At 47.7% G+C, this 24,430-nt stretch overlaps 1 protein-coding gene across 5 annotated transcripts in view; it reads right to left on the bottom strand.

Moving 5' to 3' along the window:
* si:dkeyp-23e4.3 (rho GTPase-activating protein 7) overlaps positions 1 to 24,430 on the bottom strand; it is a 206,259-nt gene that overhangs the window by 15,682 nt on the left and 166,147 nt on the right. For all 5 annotated transcript variants that reach the window (XM_038796042.1, XM_038796044.1, XM_038796045.1 and 2 more), the window contains 4 exons: positions 23,635 to 23,698; positions 13,409 to 14,805; positions 4,166 to 4,327; positions 75 to 234 (listed from right to left, as the gene is read on the bottom strand). In XM_038796042.1, coding sequence (XP_038651970.1) covers positions 75 to 234; positions 4,166 to 4,327; positions 13,409 to 14,805; positions 23,635 to 23,698 — 1,783 coding nt within the window. The remainder of the gene's footprint in view (positions 1 to 74; positions 235 to 4,165; positions 4,328 to 13,408; positions 14,806 to 23,634; positions 23,699 to 24,430) is intronic.

Genomic DNA, 24,430 nt, shown 5'->3' with positions numbered 1-24,430 from the left:
GGCTGGCATAAAGGTTCATACCTATGACAAGCACAAATATGGATCAAAAACAGAACTTTGCAAACTACACAAACCTGATCCAGACAGTGGCTCCTGAGGAAGTACATGGCTTGCAGAATACTCTTTGGCAGAGGATGTCCTGTGCGCTGAACATTCAACAACAATGGAACGCCAAACACGACTTGGTCCTTGTAATCAGGTGCTTTCATCTTCCTGATAAACTTGGGAACTGTCCTACAGAATCAGGAATTCAACAGTTAACATTACTTTATACACAACAACTTGCGTCAATTTTGGGATTGAACATGAACACCAAACACCTTGGTCCAGATTTTGCTGTCAGAGTGAAGTGATGCACTCACAGGTGGTCTCGAATAAATCTGTCCAGGAGGATTTAGTTGGCTCTAGAGTTCTCCATTCTAATGTGGTTTTGAATTTGGGCCACCTGTGGCACCCAACAACAATGCAGGCAACAAGCACACTAATCAGCCAATCAGATTGGAGAATTCTCACAAACATCAAAGCAGGAAGTAAACAGCAGAGATTAGAATTCACAATTTAATGAATGAGACATATCGGGTGTGATTCAATGGATAAAAATCTATGTCTAGTTTTGGGCATATTTAGCCGGGTGTTTCTCGGTGGTTGCAGCGCTAAGAAATACACCTGTATTCATTGGCTGCCCTCATCTCTCCTCTTTCCCCCCCCAACCTCCCAATCTCGGGGAGAACCCTCCTCCAACCCCCCAATCTTGGGGAGGACCCTGGGAAAACCCTCATCCCTCCCCCTCCACTCAGATTGCGATGTCTCGGGAGATTTCGTTAAATCTTCTGAAGCATTACGAACGGCGCAAATCATGGGAGAGGCTTTTGTGAGATTCAGTGGCCTTGTCCTGACACCACGTTGGGCACAATGAGGCCACTAAATCACACACATAGTTGTCATGTAGGATCAGCAGGTCATTGGGAAGACAAATGGAACATTGGCCTTCATTGCAGGTGGGATGGAGTATAAAAATATGGAAATCTTGCTACAACTGTACAGTACATTGGTGAAACTACACCGGAGTACTGTGTACAGTTTTGGTATACTTAAGAAGGGATATACTTCCTTAGGAAGCAGTTCAGAGTACTTCCACTAGATTAATTCTAAGGGGGGGGGGGGGGGGTGGTTTTGCATGAGGAAAGATTGGGCTAGTTGGGTCGACACTCATTTAAAATCACATCTAAATCTACTAAACTCCAAACAATGATTCGGAGGGGACTTTAAAGGGTAAATGCTGAGCGAATGTTTCCTCTCATGGTGGAATCTGGAAGTACAAATGAAAGAAGAGAGCCTCCCATTTAAGATGGATGCGAGGAGGAATTTACTTTCTCAGCCGTCATTTGACTTTGGAATTCTGTTTTTTGTTTTAATCTTTATCAGTATCACAAGTAGGCTTACATTAACACTGCAATAAGTTACTGTGAAAATCCCCCAGTCGCCATCCCACGCCACCTGTTCGGGTACACGGAGGAAGAATTCAAAATGCCCAATTCACGGGGAGGGAGAACGTGTAGACTCTGCACAGGCAGGGACCAAGCAGGAATCAAACCTGGGTCCCTGCTGCAACAATGTTAACCACTGTGCTACTCTGCCACCCTGTCAGTCAGGATGTCCTGACTGATCCTATCCAGACAGGCCCAGTCAGTCTATCTTTCACAGAAAGCAGTGGTGGCTGGGGCATTGAACACAGACAAGGATGAGTTAGACAAATTTCTGATTGAAAAGGCAAATTTTTGATTCACAAGGGAATCAAGGGTTAAGAGGGACAGGCTAAAATGTGGCATTACAGCAACAATCAGATCATCCATGATCTTATTGAATGGCAGAGCAGGCTTGATGGACTGAATGGCCTACTCCTGCTTTTAATTCTTCACGGGATTAAAGGGAGAAGCAGAAAAATAATTTTAAAACATTTAAAAATAGTGTATTTGAGCAATCATTGAATTTCTAAGTTGTCCTGAGGGAATGAGGCTGCACACTCCAAATTAGTTTTTCGGGATGAGACAAGTTGGTGAGCATGATTATGGCTTTGCACACTATTTAATATTCAGTTATACCTGACTAAACAGGGTTCAACATTGCTATCAGTTCTTCCAGAGCGAATGGTACATAAAAAGGTTGAATCAATTCACTGATTGTGTTGATTGCATCTGCAAAACCTGAAACAGAAGCAGCACACTGTGCAGAGGAAGGCATTAAGAGGAGGGGCAGCACGGCAGCATAGTGGTTAGCACAATTGCTTCAGAGCTCCAGTGCCCCAGGTTCGACTCCTGGCTTGGGCCACTATGTCCGGAGTCTGCACGTTCTCCCCATGTGTGCGTGGGTTTTCTCCGGGTGCTCCGGTTTCCTCCCATAGTCCAAAGATGTGCAGGTTAGGTGGATTGGCCATGCTAAATTGCCCCTTAGTGTTGGGTGGGGTTACTGGGCTATGGCGATAGGGTGGAGGTGTGGGCTTGGGTAGGGTGCTCTTTCCAAGAGCCGGTGCAGACTCAATGGGCTGAATGGCCTCCTGCACTGTAAATTCTATGAAATCTATTACTGACCATAACTTTCAGATATCCACATGTGACTGCACGCATACCAAGAGTTACTGTCAGTTTTACACAGTAATGATGGCAAGCACCAACAGTTTGACCATCAGTACAACTGCAAATCAGGTCCATTATTGTATTAAATGGCAGCAAGACCATTAATAAGAATGCATGCAATACTAATTTAATGAATGGCACTTAAAGGCTGACATTCTGTGCTGAGTTACAGGGCTGGATTTTAGTCCCCCCTGAGGTGGGATGGCAGCTTGGGGGGTACTCACAAAACTGGGACTTAACCAGGAGAAGGACAAAACTGGGACTTAACCAGGAGCAGGACAAAACTGGGACTTAACCAGGAGCAGGACAAAACTGGGAGTTAACTAAATGTGCAGCCTGGCAGCTTTCACTGTATGGGCTAGTGGCAGACAAGGGAGGGGGAGCATCTTAAATGACCCCACTCCCCCTCTCTTTTCCCCTCCCCAAAAAAGCATTCCTCCATTCTGGGTCCCCCTGCTCGCAGCCTGTCTGCCACAGCTTGCCAATCACCATTGGCAGGTCCTTCTATCCCAGCCCAATATTCACTCACCATCATCACACCTCCCCTCAATTCATCTTTAACTCCAACTCCATGGCTCTTTACTGGTGGGGACTGAATGCTGTCCCAAGCAGAGGCCACCATTCCCAGTGGCACATCTGGGGCCAGCGAGCTGCTATCCATTTGACTGGTCAGCAGCCCTGGGAGGTGGACTTCCTTTCCAGATGGGGGCAGAAAAGTCTCACCTTGGGGGCAGAAAAGTCTCACCGTAAGCCAATGAATATTCCAATAGCCATCAAATGGCCATGGGGAAAACCAGGGGTAGGCTTGAACCCAACTAATTTTGCCAGAGGCTCGTGAATCTTAGTGCACCTTAATATCTAGTCCAGAAACTTATGTTCTGGGTGAATAAGTGTTGTTAAAGCAGTTACGGAGTTTAGGAGGAACCAGAAGACACAAGTCATATCATAATTAGGAAATATTCAAAACATTGAGCAAGTGCCATGAAGTTGTCAGGTGCTTCAGCACAGGGGGAAAGGATGAAATACATTAGCCAAAAAAATAGAAACTATGAAGACCGTGACAATTTAAAATGTATTTTCACACAACACTGGCACTATTCTTTCCTGATGTTTAATGCCGTTGTAAATAATTTGGTGCACGCCACAAGATAACCTCTAAATAGATGCAACGAAATGGGGATAATATCCTCATGTAGCGGATCAAAAATGTTGTTTAATATTCAAAAACAGTTTATGAGCTGCCAACCTCATGGGGTGTTGCTTTGATCTTCAAAGAGGCATTATTATGCAGTAATTACATTAAAGTAGCTTCTTGCAATCTCTAATCAATGCTATTGGACACTTTTTTAATTCTTTGGGATTGATTCCACTTTATAGTCAGGCTGTAACATACATAAAAGTGATAAATGACAGGGACCAACTAACTCAGTTTCATTTAAGCTAGGGGTGTAGAGGACATTAATAAAACATTTGAATTTTGCTCATGAATAACAACATTTCTTGAACCAAGATTAAATCGTATCCATATTTACCAATTCCAGCCTTGCTTGCTGGAGGGAGAGTACTTGTCCATCAGGGTAGTGAGTTTCAGCAGAGCCAGTTTCTGTAAGAGGTTGAGCTGAGCAGCAGACTGGCTATCAATCTGTAGGTGTAGATTCAAGTTCTGCTCACTGGGCCAACAGAACCTCTGCCGCCTGCAATATAAAATATCACTCAGGCAATGAGTTTCTGCCAGTGAGGTGTAAAAATAAATAAAAGCAAGATGTCAATGATCATCTTGTGGGTAACTTTGTTTTGTCTGTAAATCACACTGCTTCCGTTTCAGCTCAAGGCCGCGATTCTCCGCAACCACGATGGGTGGGAGGTCCGCTCCCGCACCTCCCGCTATTCTCCCACCCCCCCAAAACAGCGTGTCCGGTTTTCCGACACGCTACTCGGAGAAACGCGGGCCGCCGTTTTTCATGGCGGCCCGCAATTCTCCGACCCAGATGGGCCGAGCAGCCTGCCGTTCCCGACCTGTTCACGACAGCGGCAACCACACCTGGTCGCTGCCATCGTGAAAATGGCGCGCCAGGTAAGTGGGGGGCCTTGGGGGGGGGGGGGGGGGGGGGGGGGGGGGGCGGATCGGGGGTCGAGCACCACGACCGTGCTCGGGAGGGGACTGGCCCGTGATCGGTGTCCACCGATCGTCGGGCCGGCGTCTCAAGGGGACGCACTCTTTCCCCTCCGCCGCCCCGCAAGATCAAGCCGCGACGTCTTGAGGGGCGGCTGAGGGGAAAGACGGCAACCGCGCATGCCCGGGTTTGAGCTGTCCAACCCGCGCATGCACGGCTGACATCATTAGGCGCCGCTGCGGCGTCATTCTTGGCGTGCAAGGCCTTGAAGCCAGGGACAAGGCCAGGCCGCCTAGTTTCCCGGTACGGGCCGCCTAGTTTCCCGGTACGGCCCGCCTATCCCCCCCCCCCCCCCCCCCCCGGGTAGGAGAGAATAGGGGGCCGGGAGAGGCTTCCGACGCCGTCGTGAACCTCTCCAGGTTTCACAACAGCGTCGGGCCTTAGAACATAGAACAGTACAGCACAGAACAGGCCCTTCGGCCCTCAATGTTGTGCCGAGCCATGATCACCCTACTCAAACCCACGTATCCACCCTATACCCGTAACCCAACAACATCCCCCTTAACCTTACTTTTATTAGGACACTACGGGCAATTTAGCATGGCCAATCCACCTAACCCGCACATCTTTGGACTGTGGGAGGAAACCGGAGCACCCGGAGGAAACCCACGCACACAGGGGGAGGACGTGCAGACTCCACACAGACAGTGACCCAGCCGGGAATCGAACCTGGGACCCTGGAGCTGTGAAGCATTTATGCTAACCACCATGCTACCCTGCTGCCCCCTTGGAGAATTCCGCCCCAAATTTCTGGTTAAATGCATTAAAACAATCACAAATGCAAAACCTTCCGTGATCCAGTGCAATTGGTTAGCACAAGAGAATGCAGTTTTGTTTTACTTGTATGAAAAATGTTTCTTAATGCATTTCAGAGTGGTAACATGGCATGGTTCCATTCATACAGCTGATTGGGCGGCACAGTAGCAGTGGGTAGCACTGCTTCTTCACAGCACCAGGGTCCCAGATTCGATTCTCTGCTTCGGTCACTTGGCTGTGTGGAGTCTGCACGTTCTCCCGTGTCTGCGTGGGTTTCCTCCGGGTGCTCTGGTTTCCTCCCACAAGTCCCGAAAGATGTGCTGTTAGGTAATTTGGGCATTCTGAATTCTCCCTCTGTGTTGCCTTGATTGTGCCTAAATCTGGTGCGTTTCATGACCAAATCAATCTTTAAATTCCATCACCAACTCTGGGTACTGTTCATTTCTATCTCACCTACAAGTCTTCATCACCTCCAGTCAAAACTTTCAACATTCTCCTCAACTATCTCTTGCATATCCTTCAGCTTATTGTATTTATTTATTTTTTATTCATTTACGGGATGTGGGCATCGCTGGTTAGGCCAGCATTTATTGCCCATCCCTAGTTGCCTTTCAGAAAGTGGTGATGAGTTGCCTTCTTGATCCACTGCAATTCTTGAGGTGTAGGTACACCCACTGTGCCTTTAGGGAGGAAGTTCCAGGATTTTGACCCAAAACCTAAAATACCCACATCAAGAAACATTCTTATGTCACTCCAGTCATCACCCATGTCATTGGCTTCCTGTTCATCAAGAGTATTGTTTTAAAATCTCCTCTTTGTCTATTATACTTCCATAGCCTGATTTTATCCTACTTCTGCATTCTCCTCCAGCCTTTTTTTATCTCCATTTGCACCATCTGCTTTTCCAAACCAGCTATCATATCAGTGACATTCTTTGTCATACTTTCAACTCTTCCTAATATCTAGACTTGCCGCATATCCAGCCACCTCCAAAAGCCTCCTTGGAAAGTTACCTCTGTGACCATCATTAACAGCATCCCGTGGGTCATTTTCCTTCCTTATTCAAGTGCAATCCCTATCCCTCGCAGCCTTTGAAGCTTTAGGACATTATGAAAATAAGGATTCTGTTTAAATGCAAATTATCATTGTACGCTCCCAGTGTGGAGCCTCAAACAAACGCCTTCCAACGTATTTTCATTAGGATCAAATTGGCAGCAAGACTCATCACGATGCAGACACAAAGTCCCAATGTTGCAAGGAAACTCTCCAAAACCACATCACCCTAAAGAAAATCATGCTTTCATCCTAACAGTTTGGAAATAAATGATTTTAATTAATTTATTTCAACCACCCCGGTGATTCAACCACCCCGGCAAGCCTGTGCCGCCATTCAACCATCCCAGCGATCTGCACCGCCATTTAACCACCCCGGCAAGCCTGCACCGCCATTCAACCACCCCATCAATCTGCACCGCCATTCAACCATCCCGGCGAGCCTGCACCAACATTCAACCATCCCGGTGAGCCTGCGCCTCCATTCAACCATCCCGGCGAGCCTGGCCCAACATTCAACCATCCCGTCGATTTGCACCGCCATTCAACCACCCCGGCGATCTGCACCGCCATTCAACCATCCCGGCGAGCCTGCGCCTCCATTCAACCATCCCATCGATCTGCACCGCCATTCAACCATCCCGTCGATCTGCACCGCCATTCAACCACCCCGGCAAGCCTGCGCCAACATTCAACCATCCCGGCGATCTGCACCGCCATTCAACCATCCCGGTGAGCCTGCCCCGCCATTCAACCATCCCGGCGAGCCTGCACCGCCATTCAACCATCCTGGCGAGCCTGCACCGACATTCAACCACCCCAGCAATTTGCACCGCCATTCAACCATCCCATCGATCTGCACCGCCATTCAACCACCCCGTCGATCTGCACCGACATTCAACCACCCCGTCGATCTGCACCGCCATTCAACCATCCCAGTGAGCCTGCACCGCCATTCAACCATCCCGGTGAGCCTGCACCGACATTCAACCATCCCGGCGAGCCTGCGCCAACATTCAACAACCCCGGCGAGCCTGCACTGCCATTCAACCATCCCGGCGAGCCTGCACCGCCATTCAACCATCCCGGCGAGCCTGCACCGACATTCAACCACCCCGTCGATCTGCACCGACATTCAACCACCCCGTCGATCTGCACCGCCATTCAACCATCCCGGCGAGCCTGCACTGCCATTCAACCATCCCGGCGAGCCTGCACCGACATTCAACCACCCCGTTGATCTGCACCGACATTCAACCACCCCGTTGATCTGCACCGACATTCAACCACCCCGTCGCTCTGCACCGCCATTCAACCATCCCGGTGAGCCTGCACCGACATTCAACCATCCCGGTGAGCCTGCACCGACATTCAACCATCCCGGCGAGCCTGTGCCTCCATTCAACCACCCCGGCGATCTGCCCCGCCATTCAACCACCCCGGAAATCTGCACCGCCATTCAACCACCCCGGCGATCTGCACCGCCATTCAACCACCCCGGCGATCTGCCCCGCCATTCAACCATCCCGGCGATCTGCCCCGCCATTCAACCACCCCGGCGAGCCTGCCCCGCCATTCAACCATCCCGGCAATCTGCACCGCCATTCAACCACCCCGGCAATCTGCACCGCCATTCAACCACCCCGGCGATCTGCACCGCCATTCAACCATCCCGGCGAGCCTGCCCCGCCCTTCAACCATCCCGGCGTGCCTGCCCCGCCCTTCAACCATCCCGGCGAGCCTGCACCGCCATTCAACCACCCCGGCGATCTGCCCCGCCATTCAACCACCCCGGCGATCTGCACCGCCATTCAACCATCCCGGCAATCTGCACCGCCATTCAACCATCCCGGCAATCTGCACTGCCATTCAACCATTCCGGCGAGCCTGCCCCACCCTTAAACCATCCCGGCGAGCCTGCGCCAACATTCAACCATCCCGGCGAGCCTGCACCGCCATTCAACCATCCCGGCGAGCCTGCACCGCCATTCAACCACCCCGGCGAGCCTGCACCACCATTCAACCATCCCGGCGAGCCTGCGCCAACATTCAACCATCCCTGCGAGCCTGCACCGCCATTCAACCATCCCGGCGAGCCTGCGCCAACATTCAACCATCCCGGCGAGCCTGCACCGCCATTCAACCATCCCGGCGAGCCTGCACCGCCATTCAACCACCCCGGCAATCTGCACCGCCATTCAACCATCCCTGCGAGCCTGCACCGCCATTCAACCATCCCGGCAAGCCTGCGCCGCCATTCAACCATCCCGGCGAGCCTGCACCGCCATTCAACCATCCCAGCGAGCCTGCACCGCCATTCAACCATCCCGGCGAGCCTGCACCGCCATTCAACCACCCCGGCGATCTGCACCGCCATTCAACCATCCCGGCAATCTGCATCGCCATTCAACCATCCCGGCAATCTGCACTGCCATTCAACCATCCCGGCGAGCCTGCGCCACCATTCAACCATCCCGGCGAGCCTGCACCGCCATTCAACCATCCCAGCGAGCCTGCACCGCCATTCAACCATTCCGGCGAGCCTGCACCGCCATTCAACCACCCCGGCAATCTGCACCGCCATTCAACCATCCCGGCGAGCCTGCACCGCCATTCAACCATCCCGGCGAGCCTGCACCGCCATTCAACCACCCCGGCGATCTGCACCGCCATTCAACCATCCCGGCGAGCCTGCACCGCCATTCAACCATCCCGGCGAGCCTGCACCGCCATTCAACCACCCCGGCGATCTGTCCCGCCATTCAACCATCCCGGCGAGTCTGCGTCGCCATTCAACCATCCCGGCGAGCCTGCACCGCCATTCAACCATTCCAGCGAGCCTGCACCGCCATTCAACCATCCCGGCGAGCCTGCACCGCCATTCAACCACCCCGGCAATCTGCACCGCCATTCAACCATCCCGGTGAGCCTGCACCGCCATTCAACCACCCCGGCGAGCCTGTGCCTCCATTCAACCACCTTGGCGAGCCTGTGCTGCCATTCAACTACCTCATGGCTGATCTTCTACATCATCACTATTTTGCCATACTATCTCCATAACACATGATACCTTTGATAATGTCAATATTTTAATTATTGATAATGTCAATGTTTTAATTAATTTAATAGGCATGTTGACATTGTATCGCAATCTTCCTCACTAATTTCACAATTTTGGCACGGGCTTGGAGGGCCGAAGGGCCTGTTCCTGTGCTGTACTTTTCTTTGTTCTTTGAAATTAAAAGCTTCCCAAAAATTAGCTATTGCATTTTCAGATTCCATGTATGCAAACATTTTTCAAGTTTTCTAAGGTGTGTGGATTTTCTGCTCAAAAAAATCTCACTGGGGTCACCATATATTTTGAGAAGCTTCATATTTCACTAACATAAGTCACTCTGCATTACTACTACATATAAAACGTACAAGTCAGTGACACTGGCCGCGATTCACCGGAAAGATTTCCAAGTATGGTAGTGAGCGGGAAATGCTGCGAGCTTCTCGGTGCTAGGCCCTGCATGGCCAGCACCTCAATACAACGTTAATTAGTTTCTTAAGGAGGCCTCACGGGTTTCACGCCACAAATTAAGGCTCACCAGCCAATCCGTCTGGACCACATGTGCCAGCCCCTGGCTGATAAGGTTGACCAACAGCTCTTGCGCAGCCAACCTCGCTTAGCTCGCAGTCATGGCTCTGAGACGACCGGCCCCAAAGGTTTGGAGATGCTATCCTGGGGAGGCTCTTACAGGTGGTCAAGGCCAGAAGGGATGCCCTGTTTCGCCGAGGGTACCGGAGGGTGAGCCACAGGGCAGCCAGTGCCACCAGGGATGAAGTGGCAGAGGCCATCAGCTCTGGCGGCATGATGAGGAGGACAGGCCTCCACTGCTGCAAGAATGTCAATGACCGACACTGGGCCCAACCCTGGTGAACCATGCAGGTGGCTAATGATACCCTCTCTCTGTGTCCGCGCAGAAGACGTTGCCCCACAACCGTTGAGACAGGGCCCAGACTAGCGGCAGGGTACCGGAAATCAGAACCCTCACCACATTCGAGGAACAGGCCCTGGAAGTTAGGGGGTGGCCGAGGACAGAGCGGTCACCAACGCAGAGGTCAGCGCATGCTGCAAAGATGGGGATTCGCCGGGCCCCATCCAGATGGACTGTCACATGCGAGTTGTTATTGCCATACAGACTGACCCATCCACATGTCCATTCTCCCGCAGGACCTCCAGCTGATGGCACCGGTCCGTCTGGGGTGGTTCCCTCCCTTGCCTCCCGTGAGAACACCTTGGAGGAGAGCACTGAGGCTGCCACAGGGAGTCACAGCTGTCACCCCCACCCTCCACCAGAGACGCACACCTCGCTGGGCATCGTTAGTGGTCTTGATTCCGGGGCACATTCTGGTGAGCACCACACAGTTGCAGATAGTGGAGGCAGGAACCTCCAGGGGAGACAGCAGTAGGAGTTCTGCTGCATCCCGGGACCCAGAGGGGTCCCATTCAGATGCGGAGCCTCTGGAACAGGTTTACCGGGCGCAGATGCAAATGTTAGGGTGGGGCCGAGATATTCAGAGGGGGATGTCACGACACTCCAGCAGGCCCATAGCCGATTGGAGGAGTCCCAGAGGCTACGAGCGTAGGAGATAACAATCGGCAATGTGTGGCATCGAGCCCAACACGGCTGGGTGGCGACTGCAGTGGAGAGCCTGGTGCACGATGTCGTCGTCATTAGTAGATGGCCATGGTGATGGCCATGGCTGAGGGCCTCAGTCGACTGTCCGACTCGCTGGGGGACCTGACCCAGGCTGACTTTGATGAGGCGCTGTGGGACATGCCCCAATCTCTGATAGGAATAGCCAAGGTGCTGCGGAGCTCGTCACAGGTCGCAGCTGGGCATTGCCGGGGCATTGCAGAGCGTGGCTCAGTCACTGAGGAGCATCACTGAGGGCGTTGACACCACGGTGCAGACATTGGGGAGCTGGCAGGGCCAGATGACGCCGGAGCAGCCAGGTCTCGAACCAGCTGCCTCTCCATTCTGAGATGAACACCAAGGGCCCTATGGGCACCGTCAGGGAGGAGAGGGTGCTGGATGACAACCCGGACCCAGCCAATGGACTGGCGACTGTGGCCACCAGTTCCCCCGAGTTCCACCCCTCTGATGATGCCACGCCTCGCAGTCAGCACCCGGAAAGGGCAGCGTGGCTGTGCATGTGCCACGAACTGCACCGGGGCCTTCTGGCCCCAGAGGACGCCCACCAGGGGCATCAAAGACCAAGGGACAAGGTAAGCAGCCGGCTGCCTTCACCTCTGATGTGCATCCTGGGGATGCACCTAGAGGAGGAGGTAGAGCAAGGAAGGCGAATCATGCTAAAGATCACTGAGAAGGCATATGGAAGGAAGGGGGGGGGTTAAAGGGTGGGGAGAATGGGATTGCACCATCAGGAGTGTCCGAGACAAATGAATAAACCCTCACCTCAATCAGTATGAAGCCTCTGACTCTTTGTTCCACGATGCGGGTCGACCACCATACCATACCCCCATCCCCCAGACATGTGGCCTTGGCACTCCCTCCCTCTCGCAAAACGCCCTGTCCATGCACACCCGGATGCAGTGGGGACGGGGTGCCCTGCTCACCGAACCACACACATTGCACCCCAGACACCCGAAAAAAAGTCCCAAAACCCCAGCCACGGACATGTGCCCGGGGCTGGGGCCCATCCCCTGGCTGCTCGGATGTTGTCTGCCATGTCTGTGGTGCTGCTTCCCAAGCAGAGGCCACCAAGGTGTGATTGGGATGTTAGGCAACAAGCCCCACATGCTACATGGCACACCCACCCACAGGGATCCACTTGGGATATGTGAGAAGTGCTCATTTAACTACGATTGCTAATTTGCTGTTTGCAATAGCCTTCATCCTCACGGCAAGGGCCTCCTCGGTCAGTGGGGCAGTCAGGCAGGGACTAGGGCTGCCCCCGGAATGGGTGCACATGGTCCAGGGGTTGGCATGGAGGATCCGCATATGTTTGCCTGCCCCCCCCCCCCCCCCCCCCCCCACCCAAGCCCCGATGTGCAACAAGGCCAGTGCTCCGGGCTCGTGGCCTATGAGCGAAGATGGCTATTCACCTCCTAGGGTCCCTCAGCCCTTCCGCCAGGTTCACATTTTAAAAAAGGAGTATTAATTGGCGCCAGGGTGGCCACTTGCAGGGGAAACCGCTGGATCACGGGAGATTGTTGGATAAGAGTTGGCTCCCGTTAATTGTATGGAAATCGGGCTTAAGTAGCGATTACTGGTTTCTCGCCACTCTACGGCAGGATCCCGATTTCGTTTAAGGGAGTGGGCCAGTTGGATCGCAAACGGTTTGCAGCCCGACGTCGTTCTGGTTTTTGCCCGTCCCACTATTCACCGACCTTATCACACTCTAGCTCAAGCGAACGAGACCACTGAGTAGCGCCCACTATCGTGACACTATTTGATATTGAACCCAATATAAATGGTAACAGTGTACTCAGTGTATCAGTCTTATTTCAGTGCAGGTAAGTGGCCCAAATCATAATTTAGTTCTTCACTTGCATTTGCAGAGAGAGTAAATTGGCTAATAACTGAATGCAGATTGTGCAAGGGAGTTAAGCACGCAACAGCCCTATATATTTAAAGTGGTCACATTGGTTGAACTATGCCCTCATAACAGTAATGGCTGCAGCAAATGTTATTTACAATATGGTAAAAACTGTGTAAAATGCTTCAGGCCCTTCATGCAATTCCTCCTCCAGGAATAAAGATCAATAGGTTTACATACCTGTTAGTGTGCATTAAAGATGTGCAAATTCCAGAGTCATAATTGACTACTGATGGGTCCAATACATTGACAGACTTTTCAGCAATATCCAGATTATTAGTTGGTGCCCCTTCATTAACACATTCAAGGTGTTTATCTATCTCCAGATGAATGTCCTTTGGAGAAGATGGATAAGGAGATGTTGAGTCATTTGCGGAATCTGATTCTCCATCAGAAAACTTTTCTGTCCATTTGTTCACTAGTCTTTGGAGGCCATTCACATGCTCCATGACATCATCCAGTTCTGCAAACACATCATCATCTGCTGCATTGGTTACCTCTCCATTGTTCAAGTGAACAAGGACCCCAGGGACATTGTCATAAATGCTCATTCGGTTGTCTAACAAATTATGGGAGATGGGCTCACAGTCTATCTCCTTTGAACTGCTCACCCTACTGTCTCTCCCAAATCTACTCCGACGATAACCATGGAAACTGCCAGTTCTCCAGTTTACTGACGTGTTGTCGATTGGTGCCAAAATACCGTGCTGAAGTGCTTTAGGAAATGTTCCTGGTTTGTGACCTTGTGGAATGTGAAAAAGATGGTCGTGTTGACCTTTCTCGTTCACATAGTTCTGTTGGCCAATGTTCCTGCAAGGTGGTGGAGCGGCTGAATTAAAATTCTCCATGAACATTCCACCTCGTTTTCTACCTAAGGTTTGGTTCCGCGTTCGAAGGACGGGGCTTGGCGTGCTTACTGCACTGCTGTTCTCCGACTGACTACTACTGCTGCAGGTTTGGGAGGAGCATGATGGGTTTTGTCTAAGAATGGTCTCGTCAAGTTCAGCAATGTCAACACAATTGAGATTTCTCAATTTTTCTTCATCAAACCCTTCTTGAAGCACAGGCGCACTGATGAATGGCCTAATTTTTGCTTGACTGCTTTTTTTCTGACTTGAACTTCTTAATCGAAGCCTTTCCATTTTCTTTAACAGACCCTTTCCCTTCGTCTTGGAGCACTTTTCTGTGACCTTTTCATCAACACTAAAACCCGAGAGCTCGTTGGGGGATGGTGGGCCACTGAAGGAGGAGTCTGCAGATGGCAATTTAATCGATGAGCATCTGGAGGAACTTCGACTAGTTTCAAAATCCGTAATGTGGGCTTCAGAGTTTTTTGGTAAGCCGATGCTATCGCTGCCACTGCTGCTACTGTGAATTGACGACACTTCTTGCTTCTCCCCCAGCTCCGGGAATATATCATCGCTGTTGATGCTCTTCAAACATGGGCTACCGGGCAACGAGACACTTTCTGGATGGAAAAGATCTAACGCCTCCACACGAGACCACCGCTTGTTGTCCCTTTGAAAAGTCCATTTGCTGCTGATGGCACAAGGCTCTTCATCTTCAAAATCATCACTCTGAATGCGAAAAAATAAAAGACAAAAGCAAGCATTGATTTTTGTGCAAAGACTCAGGAACAAATGTGAACTTTTGAATTCCTTCCCATGTAATATGCTAGCATCATTAGGCTGGCAGTGAACAGGTTATCATCAAAAAAGGCTTAAAAAAATAATTGTGTGCATTAAAATAAAATCATGAAATCGGCATCGTTGGCAAGGCCAACATTTTCTGTCCTTCCTCAATTGCAGCTCCAAAATGGCTTCTTCAGCCATGTCAGAGGGCAGTTAAGAGTCAACCACATTGCTGTGGGTCTGGAGTCACATCTCAGGCAAACCAGGTAAGGGTGACAGATTTCCTTTCCTAAAGGACATCAGTGGACCAGATCTCTTTTCATTATGACAATTGACTATAGTTTCTTGATTACCATTATTGAGACTACCTTTTAATTCCAGGCTTTATTAATTAATTCTGTAGTGATATCATTAGGAATCGCACTAGTATATAAGTAAATGGTGTGTCAGCTGATCCCTCAGACTGACAAAAGGAAGTCAAAGAGGCTGCTTGCGCATGATTTTAATGTTTTTTGCATCTGTTCTCTTGTATATAGTTTACCGACAGTTAAAGTTAACTACCAGTGTTCTTGTAATAAATAAAGCGACCTGACAAGAACATTACAAATTCCACCAGCTGCCATGGTGGGATTTGAACCTCTCCCCCCAGGCCATTGTCCAATGACAGTACCACAATGCGAACATCTCCCCAAGATACATAAATCACAAATCCAATAATAACTTGTATTTATCTAGTCTAGTTCAACTAGAACACTTTCAAAGAAGGAAAAATGATACTGTGGGATAAAGAGAAAAGGGAGAGGTTGGAAGGAAATTTCAAAAGGCATGGTGGAGAAGGATAGTTTAGAATGTTACTTTTTAGCAGGGAGGAAGGTGACAAGACTAACAGAACCTGGGTAGCGTGTTTCAGCAGGGTAGAGATGAATGGCGGATAACCAACTGATGGTGAAACAGAGGGAGTGAGGGATAAGTAATTCTGTGTTAGAGGAGTGGGCAGTGCATGCTGGGATCATGAAATCAGTATCCGGCAAGATGAGGTGATGGAGAGATTTGAAACAAGAATTCAAACATCAGTATGTTGAGGCATGCGGTACCAGGAGGCGGCAGAAATGTTGAGGGTGTTGGACTGAGGATGTTGGTGCGGCTGAGGGTTTGATTTGTAACATTTAAAGAACTGAGGTGGGAGTGGGGTAGTCAACTGGGAGACCCTGGATGATGAAGACATGGCATTTGGAAGTGGAGGAGGAGGAGGAGGTGGGTAGCATTATAAAAACAGAAGTCAGTTAGTTCTAGTAATGAAACCCGAGCTCAAGGTCTGAAAAATGCAACGTGTCACACATCCTGACAGGTTGCGATGACAGCCTAGGATGATAATGGGAGCTGAAGCAAGAAACAATTAAAATAAGGGATTTTTGGAGTGGTGGAAATCCGTTAATAATTCACTTGCAATATGAATTGCATAGATAGTGCACCCTGTAATATAACAACCAAACAAGTAGGCTAGCCATTTTCTCAACCATGTCATTTAAATGAAATAATTGTTGGGTATTGCTTTTACTTTGGAAGATTTGTATGATTTGAAGCTCTCAAAGAATCAAAATGAAGTCGAGCCTTTGTGCATACAAAGCATCTTAAAGGGACTTAGGCAGTCAAGGTGCATCTTGCTTGCTAGTAAATCATTCTTATTTGGAGATCAATTATATTGGCTGGTCTAATTTATGTATTGAAAAGGAATTGCTATTATTTTCAATCTTTACTGTAGAGTCCAATCATTCTAAAAGTCACAGCGTCGTGTGCACTTCATGCAGGAGAGAGGGCTGTAGATTTCTGGGACATTGGGACCTGCACAAGGTGGATGGTTTCTACCCGAATCAAAATGGGACCAGAGCCTTGCAGGGAGGTTTGCTAGTGCTGTTGGGAGGGTGTAAACTAACTTGACAGGGGGCTGGGATCCCGAGAGAAGGTTCAGCAGGGATAGATACACAGCCAAAGTTTGAGAGACATCAAGTGCATCAGGCAGGCATAACTTTCTAGATCAATTAAGTCACAGGGGAGTTTGGCAAGATTGGATGGTGTTTATTTGAATGCAAGGATGAACAAGGCAAATAAGGTGAATGTACAAATTAAAACAGGGGGTCACTGCTATCACTAAGACATGGTTGAGAGGGGCAGGATTGGCAGCTCAATATTTCAGGATACAGGATCTTCAGGCGAGTGAAAGGAAGGAGGTAAAAGAGGAGAGGGTGTCGCAATTTTAATCAGGGAATTAGTTACAGCAATAAGGAGGGGCCATATCTTTGAAGACTTTTCAGCTGAAGCCATATGGGTAGAAGTTAAAAACCAAAAAGGAGCAATCACATTGCTGGGAGTGTACCATAGGCTTCCTAACAATCTCTGAGAGAAATCGAAGAGCAGATATGTAGAGAATTGCAAAGGTAATAGGGTAGTGATAGTGGAGGATTTCAACTTGCCCCAACATTGGGGCAGGCATAGTGTAAAAGGTGTAGAGAGCACGGAATTCCAGAAATGCAACCTGGTGAACGTTTTAAGCTAATAGGTAAAAGCATCCTAGAGAACTTTGTAAGCCAGTACGTAGAAGGTCCCACAAGAAAAGGAGCAGACCTGGACTTAATTTTAGGTAACTAAGCTAGGCAAATGGTTGAAATATCAGTGGGGGCGTATTTTGCAGACAGTGATCATAACTCCATTAGATTCAAGATAGTTGTGGAAAAGGACAAAGATGAGCCTGAGATCAAAGTTCTAAATTGGGGGAAGGCCGATTTTAATAAGATCAGATATGATTTGGCCAGAGTGGATTGGGCGCAGACACTTTTAGGTAAATCTGTGACAGAACAATGGGTCACATTCAGAAGGAAATAGGGAGAGTACAGGGCCAAATGAAAAAGGGTGGGACCAACAAATCCAGTGAACCGTGGATATCAAGAGATACAGCATTGGATAAGGAGAAAAAGGGGAGGATTATAGCTGATATCAAGGGCTCAAAACAACAGAAGCCCGAGAGGCATTTGGGATGGGTAAAAGTGAACTTAAAAAGGAAATCAGGAAAGAAAAAAGTGGACATGAAAGGATACTAGCGGGTAAAATAAAGGAAAACCCCAAGTTGTTTTAATTATTATAGTATGTTCTAGAATTTTTATAGCACTCTATAATTATTACAGTATGTTCTATAATTATTTATTATTACAGCATGTTCTATAGTTCTTAATTATTATAGCATGGTTTATAATTATTATATCATGTTTTATAGTTATTCATTATTATAGCATATTCTATAGTTATTAATTATGATTGTATGGTCTATAATTAGTAATTATTATAGTATGGTCTATAATTAGTAATTATTATAGTATGGTCTATAATTATTATAGCACATTCTATAGTTATTAATTATTATAGTATGGTCTATAATTAGTAATTACTATAGTATAGTCTATAATTATTATAGCACATTCTATTATAATATGGTCTATAATTAGTAATTACTATAGTATAGTCTATAATTATTATAGCACATTCTATCATTATTAATTATTATAGTACGGTCTATAATTAGTAATTACTATAGTATCGTCTATAATTATTATAGCACATTCTATCATTATTCATTATTGTAGCATGTTTTATAGTTATTCATTATTATATCACATTCTATTGTTATTAATTATGATAGTATGGTCTATAATTATTACAGCACATTCTATAATTATTAATTATTGTAGCATGCTTTATAGTTATATATTATAGCACATTCTATAGTTATTAATTATTATAGTATGGTCTATAATTACTAATTACTATTGTATAGTCTGTAATTATTATAGCACATTCTATAATTATTAAAGCATGTTTTATAGTTATTCATTATTATTTCACATTCTATAGTTATTAATTATGATAGTATGGTCTATAATTAGTAATTATTATAGTATAGTTTATAATTATTATAGCACATTCTATAATTATTATAGCATGTTTTATAGTCATACATTATTATAGCACATTCTATAATTATTCATTATTATAGTATGGTCTATAATTATTAATTCTTGCAGCAGGTTCTGTAATTGATTATTATAGCATGTTCTATAAGTATTCATTATAATAGTATGTTCTATAATTATTATAGTATGTGCTATGTGTTTATGTATGGAACAGTATACCAGGACTGTAAGCAAAACAATATTTTTCACTATACCTCGGTACATGTGACAGTAAATACATCAAATCAAATTGAAAGTCTATTAAGGGTAAAAGCATATCTAAGGAGAGAGTAGGGCCCATTAAGGATCCCAGTGATATTTGTGTGTGGAACCAGAGGACGTAGGTAGGGTATGAAATGAATACTTTGCTTCAGTGTTCACTCATGAGAGGGGTGGTGTGGGTATAGAAATCTGAGTGAGACAAGGGAGGAAATAGTAGAGGCACTGGTGATAAGTTTCAAGTCCTCTCTGGCCACAGGAGAGGTGCCAGAGGACTGGAGGATAGACAACTTGGTACAAGAAGGGAGGAAGGGAAAAACCAGGAAACTACAGGCCTGTCAGTTTAACCTCAAGTGGTGAGGAAACTATCGAAAGCAATTCTGAGAGACAGACGTAATCTGCATTTGGAGATGCAGGGATTAATCAAGAACAGTCAGCATAGTTTTGTCAATGGGAGGTCGTGTCTGACCAACTTGATTGAATTTTTCAAAGTGGTGATCAGATGGGTAGATGAAGGCAATGCATTTGACATAGTCTACTTGGACTTCAGCAAGTGGATTTCAGCAACGTCTTTGATAAGATCCCACATGGGAGATAGAAAGCAAAGTTAAGAATTCATGGGATCAAAGGAAATTTGGCATTGGATCCAGAATTGGCTGAGTGGCAGGAAGCAGAGGGTAATTCTGACTGGAAGGCTGTGTTCAGTGGGGGTCACGTAGGGATCAGCTTGGGGCCCTTGCTGTTTGTGGTTTATATAAATGATTGAGACATGAATGTAAGAGTAAATAAGTTCATGGGGTGGTAAATAGTGAGAAGGGTAGATTACAGGAGGATATAGACAAACTGGTCAGGTGGGTTGATCAGCGGCAAATTGAATTCAATCCGGATAAGTGCAAGGTGATGTGCTTAGGCAGGACAAACAAGGCAAGGGAGTACATGTTAAACAGCAGGACCCTGGGAAGCACCGAGGATCAGAGGGACCTTGGGTGTGCACGTCTTTTGGTCTCTTAAGGTAGCAGAGCAAGTGGATACAGTGGGTAAGAAGGCATATGGTATACTTGCCTTTATTAGCCAAGGCATAGGACACGATTTAGCAGAAAAGTTTCTGTGGGCACGATTTTACTAAAAGGGAATAAAGTCCAATAGCAAGTGCGTTTAGCCATGTGTTTCCCAGCGCCTGCAGAGGCGAGAAACACAACACTATAAAACGGCAGCAGGGTTAGATATGGGGCCTCAGTGGAGAATGCATGGGCGAAGCTGCGCCTAGCACTGCTTTCTGCACTGAAGCTCCGCTCGACGGAACTCCTCAGTGTAGCGACATTTAACAATGGCCTCCCGATCTCTGGAGGACCCGAAACGAGCCTTGGCCACACCTCAAGCCCCAACGCACTATGGAAAAAGGTCCCTAGCTCCCCTTGCACCTCCCCAACACCCGCGCAGGGTACCCCGGCCCGATTGGCACCGCACAAAATATTTCAGCTTGGCACTGCCAATCTGGCACCCTGGCAGTGCCCTTGCCAGTACCACTGGGCAGCCAGGCATTGCCAGGCTTGCACCAGTGCCAGGGTGTCACCCTGCCCAAAGGGCATGTACCTGGGGGCCTCTGATCCCCTGGAGAGCGCCGTTCCGTCTGGTACACGTTTGTGGTGACCAGTACTGAACGGCGCTCCCCCGAGGTCTCCTAGGCGAAGGGGATAGATCCTAATGCCTCAGGCACCTTAGGAAGCTGCACATTGAAGTGAGACGAGCTGTATCGCTTTTATATGCAGATTTGCCGAAAAGTTAGATCTGGTGAGGCTTTGCGAGACGGGTAGATAATGGGAACAGGGTCACCCGGCTTCTATCGGCCATGCTGCACTGCAGTGAGCTGCTTTTCAGGCACAATGTGGCCATTCATCATGCCCTTAGTCACTATTTTGGGTCCCAGGCAGTTTCTCACCGGTTTAGTTGGCGCTTAATATTTTTCATCACTGGGGAGCTGAACTTGGATCGGGTGGCTATTTTGATAGGTGCCCCAATCTCTAAGTGAGCTTCTGGGTCCCCCATGCCCCACCCATGGGCAATGTCACCCCCACACACATGGGCATGACCCACTATGGGGTCCCTGGGGGCCTTCCCTCTTCATGCCCCCCAGGCCCCCTTACAGCCCCCTCTTCCAGGACCCCCACCCGTCAACCCCTAAATTCCCAGAGGCCCATTTCCTACTTGCCCTGCAACTCCCACCCTCCTATCATTACCATGGCCTCCCTAGGGCACTATTCCATGGCATTGCCACCCAGGCACCTTTGCACTGTCACTCTGACACCACTCCTGCCAGTGCCACCCGGATACCTTGGCAGTGCCAAAGTGGCAGTGCCAAGGTGCTAGCCTGGCAGTGCTAAGGTACCCACATTCGAGGGGGAGCATCAGGGAGACACCCTGAACTGTCCCTGGCCACCCAGGGACCTCTGATCATCTGCGAGACCCCCAAGGTGCCATTCGCCCGCTCCACATTTGTGCGGTCCAGTACTGAACGGTGCCCAGTTGTGACCTCCATGGGGGTAATTAGGCCTCAAGTAGATTTAAGGCCTACATATGCAAGTACGGCTTGGTCCCGCCAATTGTGGGCATGTTCTTGATCCCAACTCATTGTGGGACTTGATAGATCCCACCAGGCATCGTGGCTGATGGGAACCCCACGGAAGGCTTCACTTGGCATCTACCGGCACATTGCGCACCCATTGGGGTGCAACGTGGCCAATAGATCATGTCCATACAGGTTAAGAGCATGGAGATTACACTGGAACTGTATAAAATGTTGGTTAGGCAACAGCTAGATTATTGTGTGCAGTTCATTGTAGGAGGGATGTGATAGCACTGGAAAGGGTGGAGAGATTTGCTGGGACATTGACTGGGCTGGAGAGTTTTAGTTATGAAGAAAGATTGGATAGACTGGGGTTGTTTTCCTTGGAGCAGAGAAGATTAAGGGGGAACATGATTGTGATGTTTAAAATAGTGAGGGGCATGGATTAAAGTAGACAGGAAAAAGTGTTTAGCCTTTGTGGAGGGATCAATGACCGGGGAAGGGGGGGGGGCTTAGGTTTAAGTGGCAGGAGGTTCAGAGGGGATGGGAGGGAAAACCTTTTCATCTAGGGAATGATGGGAGTCTAGAACTCACTGCCTTAGATGTGGGAAGCCAAGGCATACAAGGTAATGGGCCAAGTGCTGGAAAATGGGATTCGAACGGTTAGATGGTTGTTTGTGACGTGCAGACGTGATGGGCCAAAGGACGTTTTCTCGGCTGTAGACGTCTAAGACTCTAGACATTTGTGGGAGTTTTATCATTCATTTGAGAGTAAAGAATTCCAAATGCCTAGTGTTAAAAGTGAAAAGAACAGGTTTTGTGTTCCAAGGAACATGCTGTTCTATTTCGGATTCGACAGTAAGCAAGCAATTCTTACAATTTGTCAATATTGATTTCTGTAGTTAAAAATAGATCTCATTATTGGTCATCTTTAATACAACAATTTGGTGGTAGTTCTTATTCAGACATCTTAATATTATGAGAAAACTTGTTAAGAAAGCTGGTTTAGCTCAGTGGGCTAGAAAGCTGGTTTGTAATGCAGAACAAGGCCAGCAGCGCGAGTTCAATTCCTGTACCAGCTTACACGAACAGGCGCCGGAATGTGGCGACTAGGGGCTTTTCACAGTAACTTCATATTTGTGACAATAAAAGATGATTATCATTATAAATGCATTTAATGCATCAGAAATAAAGAAAAATAACATGACTGTGGTGAATGTATTATGGCAACCATTCACCACTGTATTGCATTGTACTATGTTGTTGCCTTGTGGGCTCCATCTATGGACCATTGTATTGTATTACACCGCATTGTATCATGTTGGTGCCCTTGTGTGCTCTGCCCCTGGCTCCGCCCCCTTGGGGGAGGTATATAGAGCTGCTGCCCTGCAGGCGGCTCAGTGCAGAGCAGTCGCAGGCAGGCACAGTTCTAGCTGATTAAAACCATTGTTCACTTCAACTCTCGTGTGAATTGATGGTCGCATCAATGACTAAGAAACTTGTGGAGGAAGAGGAGTCTTCCAGCGCAATTTCATTTGTCACCGGAAGTTTTTTTTAAAATGTTCAGCCTGGATTTAATCTGGTTTGAATCTTCACAGTGGGACAGAACACCAATTGGTCAACACCTGGTTTGTAAATTTCCTCTCAAGGGAAACCTCTGACCTTCCTTTTCCAATCCCACACTACGGCAATGCCCCAATCCGAATTGGCAAGGATAGCCCAGGAACTTTGGCCAGATCAATTACATATCTCTTTTGAACTATAGGAGCACTGTGTTGTTCCACCCTCAGATTTTCCTTCCAGCGAAAGGTCAGATTTAGATTGGGAACTCATCACATGGAATAATACAGTGCTGATCAATACCATTCTGGTGCAGAATGTATTGGTAAATACAGACCATTCAGATATCTTAAGAAATTAAAATACTGTGCTCAGCATTTTTATTTCCATTCACTCGGTGAAAAAGATAAAATGCTTGAAGACAAAACTTACCTTTCTCCTCTCTCTACCGATTTCCAATTTCATCATTGCACATTTGTTCAGTGTTTTCAATCGTCTGAAAGGAATAAATATCTAAATTAATTAATATACAGGCTATAAAAATATTAAAGAGTGCCCATTTAGGACACACACATGTTTCAGGGAAGTCCATTTAATTAATCTACATACAGGTGCTTTGTATCTTGACCTACCAAGATTTCTGGTTAGTTATGGATTACATGATGAATAGATATGGAGGAGAAAAGCTACTCATTCATCTTAATTTGGAAAACCTGGTCTCCCCATTACATCTAATTTGTAGGGACGGACATCTAGACCTATGATGCAGGCATCTTCAGATGCAACAAAACATTGGGAGAAAAATATAGTCCCATATTTGCAAATGCCTACTTTTAAAGAGACACAGGAGTACGCTAGTTTAATCTGTAAGATTACAGTCTGCACAAGATACTAGTATCAGTGGTTTCTCATCACAAAGTCAATTTTATAATCTGACAACTGAGCCGTCTTTTTATTTTAGATATAAATTTAGAGTACCCAATTTATTTTTCTCCAGTGAAGGGGCAATTTAGCATGGCCAATCCACCTACCCTGCGCACCTTTTGGGTTGTATGGGTGAGTCACTCAGACACGGGGAGAATGTGTAAACTCCACACGAACAGCGACCCAGGGCCGGGATCGAACCCGGGTCCTTGGCGCTGTGAGGCAGCAGTGCTAACCAGTGCATCACGTACAACTGAGCAGTCTAGATTTTTTAAACAGACAATCTAAGTAAACTAGTTCAGCA

This window comes from Scyliorhinus canicula, chromosome 4 (assembly GCF_902713615.1).
Source record: "Scyliorhinus canicula chromosome 4, sScyCan1.1, whole genome shotgun sequence".
Lineage (NCBI taxonomy): Eukaryota > Metazoa > Chordata > Chondrichthyes > Carcharhiniformes > Scyliorhinidae > Scyliorhinus > Scyliorhinus canicula.
This window is presented reverse-complemented; position numbering and strand designations above follow the sequence as displayed.